Below are 14,494 nucleotides of genomic sequence, written 5' to 3' on the forward strand. Positions count from 1 at the left end.
CCTAAAATTTGTTTAGACTCATCAGACAGGTAGAGAGACTTCTTTATTTTTATATCTGAAAGGCGGTTTGTTTTTATTTTTCTCTAGTACTGACTTGTAAGCATCCAGGTACTTCATGTGTTGTGTGTGGGATTAAATCCTAGTACCAGTATAGATTACCTCTTTTCTACAAATCAGATTTTCATATGTTTATGGAATTAACTTTTATTTTGTCAGTGTGAACTTCAATAAGGTCAATCTGAGGTTGGAAGGAAAAGAATCAGAGAATGAAAATTTTTGTTTGGATTCTTCTCTTAGTTTAGATTGTTTACTACCATTGTTTTTTCATTAGAGTGGTTAATGAGTGTGTGGAGGTCTGCCAATATAGTAATTATCTAAGGCTGTACAAGTAGTGAATGACAATTAAGAGGTTTTGGCTAAACAGACACATGAAAGGATGCTCAATATCACTAATCATTAGAGAAATGCAAATCAAAACTACAATGAGGTATCACCTCACACCAGCCAGAATGGCCATCATCAAAAAATCTAGAAACAATAAATGCTGGAGAGGGTGTGGAGAAAAGGGAACCCTCTTGCACTGTTGGTGGGAACGTAAATTGATACAGCCACTATGGAGAACAGTATGGAGGTTCCTTAGAAAACTAAAAATAGAGCTACCATAAGACCCAGCAATCCCACTACTGTGCATATACCCTGAGAAAACCATAATTCAAAAAGAGTCATGTACCATAATGTTCAGTGCAGCTCTATTTACAGTAGCCAGGACATGGAAGCAACCTAAGTGTCATGGATAAGGAAGATGTGGCACATATATACAATGGAATATTACTCAGCCAGAAAAAGAAATGAAATTGAGTTATATGTAGTGAGGTGGATGGACCTAGAGTCTGTCATACAGAGTGAAGTAAGTCAGAAAGAGAAAAACAAATACCGTATGCTAACACATATATATATGGAATCTAAAGAACCCCAAAATTGTTCTGAAGAGCTTAGGGGCAGGACAGGAATAGAGGCGCAGATGTAGAGAATGGACTTGAGGACACGGCGGGGGGAAGGGTAAGCTGGGACTAAGTGAGAGAGTGGCATGGATATATATACACTACCAAATGTAAAATAGCTAGCTAGTGGGAAGCAGCCACATAGCACAGGCAGATCAGCTCTGTGCTTTGTGTCTGCCTAGAGGTGTGGGATAGGGAGGGTGGGAGGGAGATGCAAGAGGGAGGGGATATGGGGATATATGTATATATATATAGATGATTCATGTTGTTATACAGCAGAAACTAACACACCATTGTAAAGCAATTATACTCCAATAAAGTTGTTAAAAAAAAAAAAAAAAAAAGGAAGTTTTGGCTAGTTTCATGTACTATCCCAGAGCAGGGGTTGGCAGACTTTCTGTAGAAGTCCAGATAGTAAATGTTCTTAACTTTTCTAATCAAAATTGAGCATATTACAGTTATTTATTTAAAAACAGAGAAACCAAATTTCCACAAAGTTTTTCTTGATAAAACTCACAATGTAATAATAATTGAGTACAACGCTTTTTAATATAGGTCTACTAATGAGAAGAATGGTGTTCTTTTGCTGGCAGAGGGGTAGCATTTTGCTTAATTGGGGCTAAACATACTCCTTATCAAAATCATTTGCAGATGTTCATTTAGTGTTTTCTGACTTGAAGTGAGGTTTTACATATTTCATTTTTGAAAATGTCTATTCACACATATAGGTAGGTCTTGCTCTCTAATCTGTACACAAGCATATAATTTTAATGAAGTATATTCACCCCTTAGGAGGTATTTATAGAATTTTTCATTAGATTCTTCTCTTGATATTTACATTTTTAGCAAGCATGTCATTAGACTGCAGAGTCATCACTTTCAATTGAAAGGTAGGTGGATGCTCCTCAGTTACACAGTTAAGTGGATTTTGAAATAAGGAAATTTCGGTTGTACTTTCATTGGGGTCCAAAAAACACTTCTGGAATTGTAGTTTGTGCTTAGAAAATATATCTGCTACAATTTCTATAGGAATGGAGCTCTCATTTCTTTGATAGCACAAGAAGTGCATAAAGCAGTTTGACATTGTGATTCCACTGTTAGTTATTGTTGAAATGACTTTACTGTAGTATAAGACTTACATATTATAAGCACTGTAATTTTAGGTTGAGTTCATTCAGAAACATTATGAAGTCTTCAGAAAAAGCTAATTTCCCAAGCCATTCCTTGTTTGGTAATAGTAATTGAGAGTAGTTCCTTTCATTCAGAAACAAATCTAATCTTGGACCTGGGTACAACAAATCACAGTAAAACTTTACCAGTGCTAAGCCATCAAAATGAGCACCTGGTAGAGCAAGTCAGGATATTCAGCTTCTATTTCTGACAAAAATTCATGGAACTCACTATGTTTAAGTCCACTGTAGTGAAGTTCACCGTTGACATTACTGGTTCAATAATGATAGATACAAATATTTTCTACAAACTACCTATACTATATAATGAATAAGCATAGACTTTAAACACCTTACATTTTCATAGGCATTGTAAATTTGTCCAAGTAGGTCTACACTTTTTTTTTAACCACTGTTTCAGTTGTAATACATCTTAGCAGATTCCACTTCATGTTGTGCTGAATTAGTGTTTCTCAGCTTCTTTGAAAATATTATCACCTGTAGTTATTTGTTCCATGCAAACTCTTCATAGAGGCCACTTCTGTAGTTACTTCAAACTCCTCAAATAATCAATGCTTGACTCCTTGAATAAACAGCTGAATAGTATCAGTTATATTTGTCAGCTCATCAAGAACCAAGGAAAACCACTCAAAATCATTTGCTCCCTTGTTTTTCACTTGATTGTTGACATATCCCGATATCCTCAACTTTCTGAGCAACTGTTCTCATCAGAAGGCTAATAATCTTAAGTTTATTTTCTGTGGACACAGTTCTTTAGCTTCTGCAGTCAAACACAGTTTAACTAACACATCATCGACAAATGGCTTTGCTTGCTTAGCCAACAAATGAGTCACTTGGAAACTTACTCTGGTTGAAGCCTCATTTTTTATTTTTGTGAGGAAATATTTTGTGATGAGATACTTTATTTTAATTTATTTAATTTTTCAGACTATAGCTTTCCTGTGAATTGGGAATATTGTGATGAATGCTTAGTCTGATAATATTAATGCATATTTTATTATTTTAGCACAGTTTTAGTGCTGTTGCATTATAAATATAACCTTTGCCATCTAATAATCCATACTCCACTGCACCTTTAGGCATTTGAAGTTTATTTTCTCTTCATTTAATATGATGAGTGTGCATTGGTAATTTAAAAAATGTCACATTGGGCTTCCCTGGTGGCACAGTGGTTGAGAGTCTGCCTGCCGATGCAGGGGACACGGGTTCATGCCCTGGTCCAGGAAGATCCCACATGCCGCGGAGCGGCTAGGCCCGTGAGCCATGGCCACTGAGCCTGCGCATCCGGAGCCTGTGCTCCACGATGGGAGAGGCCACAACAGTGAGAGGCCCGCGTACCGCAAAAAAAAAAAAAAACAGCAAAAAAAATGTCACAGTGTGGTGATAAGCATGGCACTTGAAATGCTGTCAGGTTATAATTGCATCACTGCAACTTACAGTGCACAGATCGCCAGTGCAAAGCAGTGAGAGTGCCACATACAGTCTTGGTCACAACTACTCAGCTCTGCCATTATAGCATGAAGCAGCCATAGAAAATATGTAAGTGAATGTGTATGGCTGTATTCCAATAAAACTTGAACACTGAAATTTGGATTTCATATAATTTTCACACATCACAGAATATTCTCTTAAAAAAACAAAGGTGTAAAAATCATTCTTAGATCTCAAGGAGAAAAAAATAGGCACCAGGGCTAAATTTGGCCCATGGACCATAGTTTGCCAACCCCTGGCCTAGTCTTTTTGTAGTATAACAGTGCTTTTCAGGAGTTTTTCTGTTATGAAATTTCATTCATATGAGGTCTTAAAATCCACGTCTGGACCTGCATTCTGGATTTTCACATAACTAAAACTGTTCTATAGAATACATACTGACTTCTGTTTTCAAGATTGATCTCCTTTCTCCTTTTAGATAATTTTCCACTTGTTCATCAAGATGGAAAGCTCAGATTCTAACGATAAAGGAAGCGGTGATCAGTCTGCAGCACAGCGCAGAAGTCAGATGGACCGATTGGATCGGGAAGAAGCTTTCTATCAATTTGTAAATAACCTCAGTGAAGAAGATTATAGGCTTATGAGGGATAACAATTTGCTAGGCACCCCAGGTATGCAATGTGTAGTTTAAGGATTTATATATGTAAATTGCTTGTCTTAAAAAAAAAAAGGAAGGGCCTCCCTGGTGGCGCAGTGGTTGAGAGTCCGCCTGCCGATGCAGGGGATGCGGGTTCGTGCCCCGGTCTGGGAGGATCCCATATGCCGCGGAGCGGCTGGGCCCGTGAGCCATGGCCGCTGGGCCTGCGCGTCCGGAGCCTGTGCTCCGCAACGGGAGAGGCCACGACAGTGAGAGGCCCACATACCGCAAAAAGAAAAAAAAAAAAAAAAAAAAGGAAACCTGTATTTTAAAAAAATGTTTCTTTAGCCATTATGAAGTATGATTTTAATATAAGGGATGTAGAGTGACATTAATTGCTGTACTTAGTACATGATTTTGTTCACGCATATTTGGAATTATCCTATGTCAGGTTTTTTAGTTAGGAATTATATTATGAATTTATAATGAGCTAAATTCAAGAGAGTGGACCTGAGCAATCTTTTTGTTATTTACCTTTATGTAACTTACTAGACATTAGTAGTCTTGAGGAGCTAATGGGAACTTCAGTTCTTAGGACAGACTTCCTCTGTCATAATCAACCAGAGCTAGCCTTGGGTAAAATAGTCAATTATTCAGAACTTTGTGCTTGGTTATTCTCCTTTGCCTGATGAGGTCCCATTTGATTCTAGTTAAAATTCATTATCTCCCTTCCTCCTTGTTTCTTGTTAATTCTATTAACCTTTGAGTGATTCCTTAAATTTTAAAAGGTAAGGTGTTAGTTAGTGTGGCTCTTATAAGAGGGAGTGCATTTTGAGGCAACAGTACCAGACTTGAGTCAGAATGCGAAAGTTGGCATTCTCGCCCTGCCATATATTAACACGTCAGTCTCTCACTCAGTCTAAGTTTCATTGTTTTAAAATGCAGATAATATCTAGCTCCCAGAGTTGCAGTTTTAAACAGTGAGATACTGTACGCAAAAGCATTTTGTAAACTGGAAAGAAATGTGAATAAATATAAGTTGTAATGTCATGCTCTCAAATAGGTGAATTTTACCCAGGTTTCCTGCTCACTCTGGTTGTCATCTCAGATGGATAAGTCATTGTTTTTTATTCATAATTTGGCAAACATTTTAAACTATTTTAGGTGAAAGTACTGAGGAAGAGTTGCTGAGAAGACTACAACAAATTAAAGAGGGCCCACCACCACAAAATTCAGATGAAAATAGAGGTAAATTTTGCTTGGGGGTGGGGAGAAGGGTGGAGGATGGAATGGATAAGGAGCTTCCTAACGATAAATGTCAGCCAAAGATAATCTAGCAATGGCACAAATTAATTTGGTGCTAAGTAACTGCTCATAAAAACAACTGGCATTTTCTTGGTATTTGGTGAGAATGTTAACTTTTTTTTTTCTGCTTCACCTTTGGGTTTTTTGTGTTAATTAGAACATAGTGAGGAATGGCCTATTTTAAATGTGATTTTTTTTCTTGATTTTCCACCTCCATTGAAATTTCCCCCTACCTACTGTATTATTCCTTCCTTATAAACATGAGTTCCTCACCAGCAGAAAGACATGTTGCATTCTCTAATCTGATGGTTCTCAATGGGGTATAATTTTGCCCCCTAGGGGACATTGGCAATGCCTGGAGACATTTTTGGTTGTCATGACTGGGGGTTTGCTATTGCTATCTAGTGGGTGGAGGTCAGGGATGCTGCTAAACATCCTAAAATGCACAGCACAGCCCCCACAACAAAGAATTATCTGACTCAAAATATAAATAGTCCCACTGTTGAGAAATCTTGCTCTTACCTCGGGTCTGGTGTTTCTCCCTCAATGTGAAATAGGGAATTTGACTAACATAAGAAGCCATGATAACAGTTAGGTTCTTGAATGTGCCATTATATGTACTGTGCTAGGTTCAGACTATTTACTTGGTCTGATCTCCAATTTCATGTTAATTTAAAATCTTGGTAACGTGAAGAAGTATTCAAATACTTTTAAACCTGTAAATCTTGTTTATATTTTTGCAGTGACTAAAGCAGTCTTGTATTTTTAAATGTCCCATATTATCAAAGGCAGTTAAGTCAAGAGCCTAAAGAAATGTAGACAAATGAAAATTTGACCAAAAAAATGTAATTTGAGCTAAAATATTAGCTCTATACCTTAACTGGCGTTTACCTTGTTTGATTACATTAGTGTTGGCAGTGGACTGAAAAAATGTTGTCATCTGACAGCCCACAGTGGTATGTTAGGCTCTGTATATGATGAAGTGCTAAAAATAGACTTCTTCCTAATTCCCTTTTTAAAAAAAAATTCCCTAAATTTCTCTATGATTAGCTTGCTCTTTTAAAATGGAATTGAAACTTTCCTGCTTTTACTGCAAATCAATGCAGTATGGTTTACAAAAATCTGTAAATTTGAAATCTGTTCAGAATCTTTGTTCTTTTTTTCTAATATGAAGTTTCTGAGTACTCTTATATAATTTCCTAATTTTAATAGTTCCTTTTTCTCCCTCTCTCCCCTCCCTTTTTTAAAAACAGGTGGAGACTCTTCAGATGATGTGTCTAATGGTGACTCTATAATAGACTGGCTTAACTCCGTCAGACAAACTGGAAATACAACAAGAAGTGGGCAAAGAGGAAACCAATCTTGGAGAGCAGTGAGCCGGACTAATCCAAACAGCGGTGATTTCAGATTCAGTTTAGAGATCAATGTTAACCGTAATAATGGGAGCCAAAATCCAGAAAATGAAAATGAGCTATCTGCAAGACGTTCTAGTGGAGAAAGTATGGACAACAACAGCCAAAGGCAAGTGGAAAATCCACGATCTGAATCAACATCTGCAAGGCCACCCAGATCAGAACGAAATTCAACTGAATCATTAACAGGAGAAGCCCCACCTACCAGAGGTCAGAGAAGGGCAAGAAGTAGGAGCCCAGACCATCGGAGAACCCGAGCAAGAGCTGAAAGAAGTAGATCACCTCTGCATCCAATGAGTGAAATTCCACGAAGATCTCATCATAGTATCTCATCTCAGACTTTTGAGCATCCTTTGGTAAATGAGACTGAGGGAAGTTCTAGAACCCGGCACCACGTGACATTGAGACAGCAAATAAGTGGACCTGACTTGCTAAGTAGAGGTCTCTTTGCAGCTTCTGGAACCAGAAATGCCTCACAAGGAGCAGGGTCTTCAGATACAACTGGCAATGGTGAATCTACAGGATCAGGCCAGAGACCTCCAACCATAGTCCTTGATCTTCAAGTAAGAAGAGTTCGTCCTGGAGAATATCGGCAGAGAGATAGCATAGCTAGCAGAACTCGGTCGAGGTCTCAGACGCCAAACAACACTGTCACTTATGAAAGTGAACGAGGAGGTTTTAGGCGTACGTTTTCACGTTCTGAGCGAGCAGGTGTGAGAACCTATGTCAGTACCATCAGAATTCCGATTCGTAGAATCTTAAATACTGGTTTAAGTGAGACTACATCTGTTGCAATTCAGACCATGTTAAGGCAGATAATGACAGGTTTTGGTGAGTTAAGCTACTTTATGTACAGTGATAGTGATTCAGAGCCTAGTGGCTCAGTCTCGAGTCGAAATATGGAAAGGTCAGAGTCACGGAATGGAAGAGGGGGTTCTGGTGGTAGTAGCAGTTCTGGTTCGAGTTCCAGTTCAAGTTCTAGTTCTAGTTCCAGTTCTAGTTCCAGTTCCAGTCCTAGTTCCAGTTCCAGTGGTGAAAGTTCAGAGACTAGCTCAGAGGTATTTGAAGGCAGTAATGAAGGAAGCTCATCATCAGGCTCATCAGGTGCCAGGCGAGAGGGTCGACACAGGGCCCCAGTAACATTTGATGAAAGTGGCTCTTTGCCCTTCCTTAGTCTGGCTCAGTTTTTCCTCTTAAATGAGGATGATGATGACCAACCTAGAGGACTCACCAAAGAACAGATTGACAACTTGGCAATGAGAAGTTTTGGTGAAAACGATGCATTAAAAACCTGTAGTGTTTGCATTACAGAATACACAGAAGGCAACAAACTTCGTAAACTACCTTGTTCCCATGAGTACCATGTCCACTGCATCGATCGCTGGTTATCTGAGAATTCTACTTGTCCTATATGTCGCAGAGCAGTCTTAGCTTCTGGTAACAGAGAAAGCGTTGTGTGATTAAGGTCTGAACTCTCAGCTATGTAGCTGGTATAGTGATGGGCAAACAGGAATCACTTGCTTTATGTCCACTTTTTGAGTGGTGCTTAAATGTAAAGTAGCAACCTGAATTGAGTCATTGCTTTCTGAATGAATCGTTGTCCTTTCTCTAATTTCTGTTCCAGAATAAAAGGAAATATTTAAAAAGCAATGTTTTAGGACATAAAAATCTGATTTACTGATTTCAGTATCAGTAATTGTTATTACTGATGATTTATCATATATAGTTGTCAGTTTCTCCTTTGTTATCTTAAAAGATCTGCCTTAGCAATGGCTCTTATCTGTTTCATGTTGATCTTTAAAGTTTCCTATGCCATAGGAAAGAGGGACGAAGGAAATTCCCAGTTTAGACTAGGTTACAATACATGTTTCCTAAGTGATTGCTTAAAGCTATACTGTTCCCAGTTATTAGTTGGCACAAATTCACCTACATTCTGAATATCATTTGTTCACCTTTCAGACAAGGTGATATTGGACATGTCAGTGTAAATAACACTAAGGTTAGGATCTTCTAAGTGTATAACTGTCTCCTAAGCCCATCACTGTGGCACACTGTAGAGTGAGCTTATAGTTTAATTGAGATATTTATCTTGTGGAAATATTAAAACAAAAAGCCTATGCTTGTGTAAGTGAAAAAAAAATCACATTCATTTGTTTAAAAATGTAAAGCTATTTTGTAGAGGCTCAGTACTTTTCCAATGCACTGTTGTATTAATGCATTAAAAATTGTAAAGTACCATGCTTAGAAATGAAAAAAAAACTGCTTTTTGTGAGCCAACATAGTAAAAAACACACCAAACAAAGTACAAAGCTGCTTTTGTAAGTGTGTAGATGTAAGAGCAGAACATATCTATGATATTTAATGTATGTGAACAGCTACTGTGACATGCAAAGGAAAGGACAAGAGTGCAGAATTGAACTGCATTGAAGATCAGTGGAAACTGTTTATTTTAACTTGGATTTAGGCAGGAAATGAAAGACACGAGGAGTAAAGAAAACTGCTTGGAAGAACTTAAACTTTTCATGAAGACAAGTAGTCATACAGATGTGAGTGAACTGGTTTCATATGGTGAGGTCCTGGACACAATATTCTACTTGAGCAGATGATGCAAATTTGGCAGAGCTTTGGTTTAAGGAAAGCAAACCACTACCCCTTAGCACAAGTTACACTGATGTTTTTTATAAGTCTGCTCCTCAAAAAAAAAAAAAACCCAAAAAGCAAAAGATGGAGGAAAGAGACTATAAACCACTTTTAGCATAGGAATTGAAGTTGGTGCAGATATGTGTACTAATAGGAAAGTCTCAAATTTGCATTGTTTTCAAGATTTGTCATTCAAGGTACCAGTGCCCACTTGTTTAATGTTTTGTTACTATCTCTCTAACACAGACTTAACATCTCACATTTAAAGACAAGGTGAAGAATTAAGGGATTTTTATTCTTTGTGGAAAGTGAGTCGTGTTGGGTTATTTGAAATTGAAATTTTAAATGTGCTGCCCATATTTGAAGATGAGAATGCTGACTCACATATCTATGGGATATGCACTTTATGTTGTTTCCTTAGTAAGCTTTGTGAAGAACCCCAGTACTGTTGCCAACTTTCTCTTGAGGCTCCTTGGGGTTAGGATTAGTCTGACTCTGGAGGACTGACTGTCTTTGTTTTTCTGGGAAAAGCTAATGGGCCCAAAGAGGGATTGAACACATCCTTGGCCTTTAACAAAGTGAGCTAATTACCCAGGCCTAGTCAGATACTCTACAAAATAAACAAGTCTGCTTTAGAAATTATCTGGCCACCTTAACTGTTATCAACTCAGCTGTAAAGATTATTTCAAAGCTCATTCTTTCATATTTTCCTCTGGCTTTCAATCCTACCTAAGTATCAAGGAAATTAACTTGTAAATATGGTAGTTGTTTACTAAGGATATGTACTGCTCTTGCAAGGAAATAATGTCCAAACAAAGCTTCACTTATTTTTTTTTTGATATAAGCAGATTTCACTGTTTATGGCGCTTATGTAATACATTTTATCTTTTTAAAAAAATGTCCATGTAAAAGTCAGGATTCCTTTATATTTGTGAGCCATGTCTCCTTTCCTAACTAAGGGTGTATTCTTTGGTTTTCAGATCTGCAGGGTAGTCCTGATTGGCTAAAAACAAACCCAGTTTCCTCTTGGTATAAAATATCCCATTCTTATATAGGGGTGTTCATTTTAAATAGTTTAAGAACAACTGCATCACATTCTAAGCATAAAAGAAAGTTATTAACAGGTACCTTCCTAACCTCCCAAGATGTATTTTACTCATTTGTGAAGTATTAAAGAGGTAACTCATGCAGAATGCTGGTTATGAATGTAGATATTGAAGCTATTCATAAACACTGGAAATAGAATTTTAAGTTTTTAGCCTTCAGTAGGATGCACATATTGGACATGTGCATGTGGAAACCTTTTTCAGTAGCACTCATTAATTTCCATTGGATTGTGTAGAATGGATGCAAATACTTTAGTGGAATTTGCTACTTGATTTTTTTTTTGCAAGGTCCATGACCAATATGTACTTACTAGTATGGACATTGAAGACAAGGTCATTTGTAGGTGTCAGATGTACATTGGAGAACAAAAAATCTTTTTTCCCACCAGCATCCAAACACCTGTTCTCTTGAGGAAGCATTTTCTTGCAAAAGACTTTACATTTCATTTTGTATCTTTGCACTTTTTCTTTATTACAGAAAGGTTCTGTCTTGAGGACCTAGTTTGAACTTCATGCAGTAATAGGAACAAGAAAAACAGTGTTGGAATTACATTGTTCAAGGCATAGGGAAAAGTACTAAAAACGGAATTTCCTTGAATATTTCAGATTATTTTTTAAAATTCACTTACTAGTCTGAAACGTTTGAGGTGTTATGTTTAACTCCAAGCAGTTGACATGATTGAGATTTGTTAATACTAAAAACAAAATTGAACAAGTTAGCTTTAAAGTTTGCAGACTTTATCTGTAGCAACACTAGAAGATGAGCCATATTCTTAATTTGGAATATTTGCTCTAAAAAGAACACATTACTTATACCTCAGTGGTGTTGATGGAGGTGGGGATTGAGAAAAGTGTTCACATTAGTGTTGGAGTATAGGTAATCAGTTGTACAGTTAACAACGACAAAAACGTTTAGCACCAGGATTTTATATATATATGTGTGTGTGTATATATATATATATATATATATATATATATATATATATAATCTCTAAAAACATGATTGTTGGAGTTCATCCAAACTTTATGATTAGGAAACTATTAGCTATAAGTGTTACCTCAAGTAATTTTTTTTCCCCTGGGAAAACATGTTCATTCCGTGCCAAGTATTCTCTCCTAGTGTCCGTGTCTCAAATTATATTTATGAAGGGTTATCACTTAGTATACTTTGTATTTAACCACCTGCTTCCCAGATGTCCACGACATAAAACGGGTCAAGCATCAGCCATAACTTTGGCAGTTCGCAAAATACCCATGTGATAGGGAGGTGAATGGCCGTTTTTACAGCTTGCTAGAATACAGTGGCACCTTGTGGTTGTTGTTGATACTTTTAAAGATGGAGGATATTTTTATTCCTCCCTTTACTCCACCCCATTTCTTTGTTCTTTTGTGAACGAAAAATACTTGTAATCTGCCTTATTTGAGTTTTTAAGTTTTACCTTACTGGCTTCCCTGTCAAATGTATTACCAATATTAAATACATAGAAGCCACGTTTGCAGGGCACTTTTATTGTCTTATAAGACTATGCTGATTGCTACTTTCTAAAGTATTCTGTACCTTAGTAATGCAAGAGACTGATAAGGCACATGTTAAAGTGTCAGGCGTTTTTTCCCCCTTAGTATAATTCTTCAGTATGTGTAATATTCAGTAACAGTGTTGTAATTCATTGAGTTAACGAGTAAATTGTGCGCTTTTGAAAAAACAGTTGAAAATGTAAGTCAATTTATGCTTCATTTGGAAAATTAAAGTGCAAGATCCAAGTAACTAGTATTTCAGTTATTTTTAAATCAGATTTTTAATAAGCAACTAAGAAATAGCTGTGAGTTACATACCTGCCCTTTACAATTTTTAGCATTCTGAAATGAGTTCTTAACTGGAACATTTCTAAAATACTAATATTCCCAACAAGTAAGCAATCTCACTTGATTTAAGTAACTCCATTTTGTATCTAAAATACAGTATAGAATTGAGCTGTTACTGAGCTGTTGGACTCTCAAGGAATAACAAGTGTGTATCAGTTTTACGATTATTTTCATGTCTACATAGGTATTTTAATTCAAATTTGAAGAAAATAGGCACACCCTTCAACACTCAGAGATACTTATTTTTGATTAGGATTTGTTTACTAAAGACCCCCAAGCTGCTTTATAGTTACTTAGATTGAGTGATATCTTAAAGACATGCAGTGAAAGTGAACCCCGTCATACCACTGTGCCTAGTTATTTCAGGGTTCCTCTATCAGTTCCTCATCTTGCAGATTTATCCTAATACCAAGGTATGGCTGAACCAGCTGTCCAGCCTTAACTCTTTTGAATGCCCCTTTGCTAACGTTCTTTTAACTGAGTGATTTGTGTTTTAACTGTCCAATGTTTGGATTTTACCTCTTGATGGCTCCATTTGTCCCTGGTGCTGCTTTTAAAGATGTAGGGCCATGTGATCAGGTATCAAGTTGAGTAGGTACGCAATTGGCCTGGTTATGTATATGTGCCTGTTTTATCTTCTCCCAGGAAGAGCTGCTTTGGTATAGATGTTTACTTAGATTCAGATAAAGAACTGGGCAGCAATTTTGGAAAGCTTTCTGAAGCCTATAAGAAGCTGAGGGGATTTGGAGGGGGAACAGTAACAAAGGCTGCCTTTATGTCTTTGAACATGAAGCACATAAATGTATGTTCTGTAAAGACTAAAGTGATTGTTATACCAGGGCTTCCTGACCTCTGGGAGAGACTTTCAAAAAAGCAGAAAGGAGCACAAAGTGAAGTGAATTTGGTTGGTTTGCTTTATCTGGTTTCTCATTTTCTTTCAATTTAAACCTGAATATAACACCCTTCTCCAATATCTATCCAGCAGACTCCTGGTTGGGAAGCCCTGTGTTAAATTTTGAGAATGTACCCAGTTTCCTTTTTTTTTTTTTTTTTTGTACAGTGCTTTACACCTGCTAAAAGTTAACTTGTTTAATGCAAAACAGGACCTTGAAAGGTCAGTCATACTAAAGCTGGTTTGATTATTAATAGTTATCTTTTAGGAAGAAGCTTTTTCCCTATGTAAGATGTCATACTGCAGATTTAAAATATAGACTATCAATAAAATGCATGAAGTGATCATTTGTGCTTGATCATCTCTCCTTGGGTCTTTCTTTTAAAAGGGGAATCTGATAAAGGTTCTGTTGTTTCACACCAATGTCAGATGTGGTTTTTAGAATCAAGTAGAATTACAGTGCAACCTTGATTTTGATTCCCCTCACTGAGTGTGGGCAGGTACTGGTTTATGGAATATAACTTCCGTATCATGTAATTTAATGGCTTAATCTTTCAGTGGTAAAATAAAAGATTAAACTCTATTTCTGTATAAGAATCCGGGAAAGATTTATGTAAATGACATTTTTAAGTAGGTGCATCTTTGCTGTTTCTTGTATTCTCACCATTGCCCTGACCACTCCCTTGCTTGACCTCTGTAAATACAAAAACTTGTCTAGGTGTGCATGTGTGCTCACACAGCTTTTGTCTTCCATCCCTACTTCCAATCTCTTAAACATGTCGCCTAAACCACTAAGTCTTTGTTTCTAAGTAGGTCATCACATTCTGATACCTGGATGTGACTTCCCCTTGGTACTGGTATTCATTTAGCTGATGGTGAATTTTATTACCATTTCATTTCCTCTAGTGCCTACAGAGCCTTATCATTGGCATAGGAACACAGTTCCTTGGGATTTTTGGTGTGGTCAGCTCTTCTTTTCCCCATGACCTTCCCAGGGTTTTACTTTTAGTGTCGTTC

At 37.1% G+C, this 14,494-nt stretch overlaps 1 protein-coding gene across 2 annotated transcripts in view; it reads left to right on the forward strand.

Annotated features, from left to right (window-relative positions):
* RLIM (ring finger protein, LIM domain interacting) overlaps positions 1–14,174 on the forward strand; it is a 30,316-nt gene extending 16,142 nt beyond the window's left edge. For both annotated transcript variants that reach the window (XM_060087098.1, XM_060087097.1), the window contains 3 exons: positions 4,101–4,293; positions 5,424–5,507; positions 6,818–14,174. In XM_060087098.1, coding sequence (XP_059943081.1) covers positions 4,125–4,293; positions 5,424–5,507; positions 6,818–8,436 — 1,872 coding nt within the window. In that variant the 5' untranslated portion in view covers positions 4,101–4,124 and the 3' untranslated portion in view covers positions 8,437–14,174. The remainder of the gene's footprint in view (positions 1–4,100; positions 4,294–5,423; positions 5,508–6,817) is intronic.
* Positions 14,175–14,494: the final 320 nt, after the last annotated feature.

This window comes from Mesoplodon densirostris, chromosome X, assembly GCF_025265405.1.
Source record: "Mesoplodon densirostris isolate mMesDen1 chromosome X, mMesDen1 primary haplotype, whole genome shotgun sequence".
Lineage (NCBI taxonomy): Eukaryota > Metazoa > Chordata > Mammalia > Artiodactyla > Ziphiidae > Mesoplodon > Mesoplodon densirostris.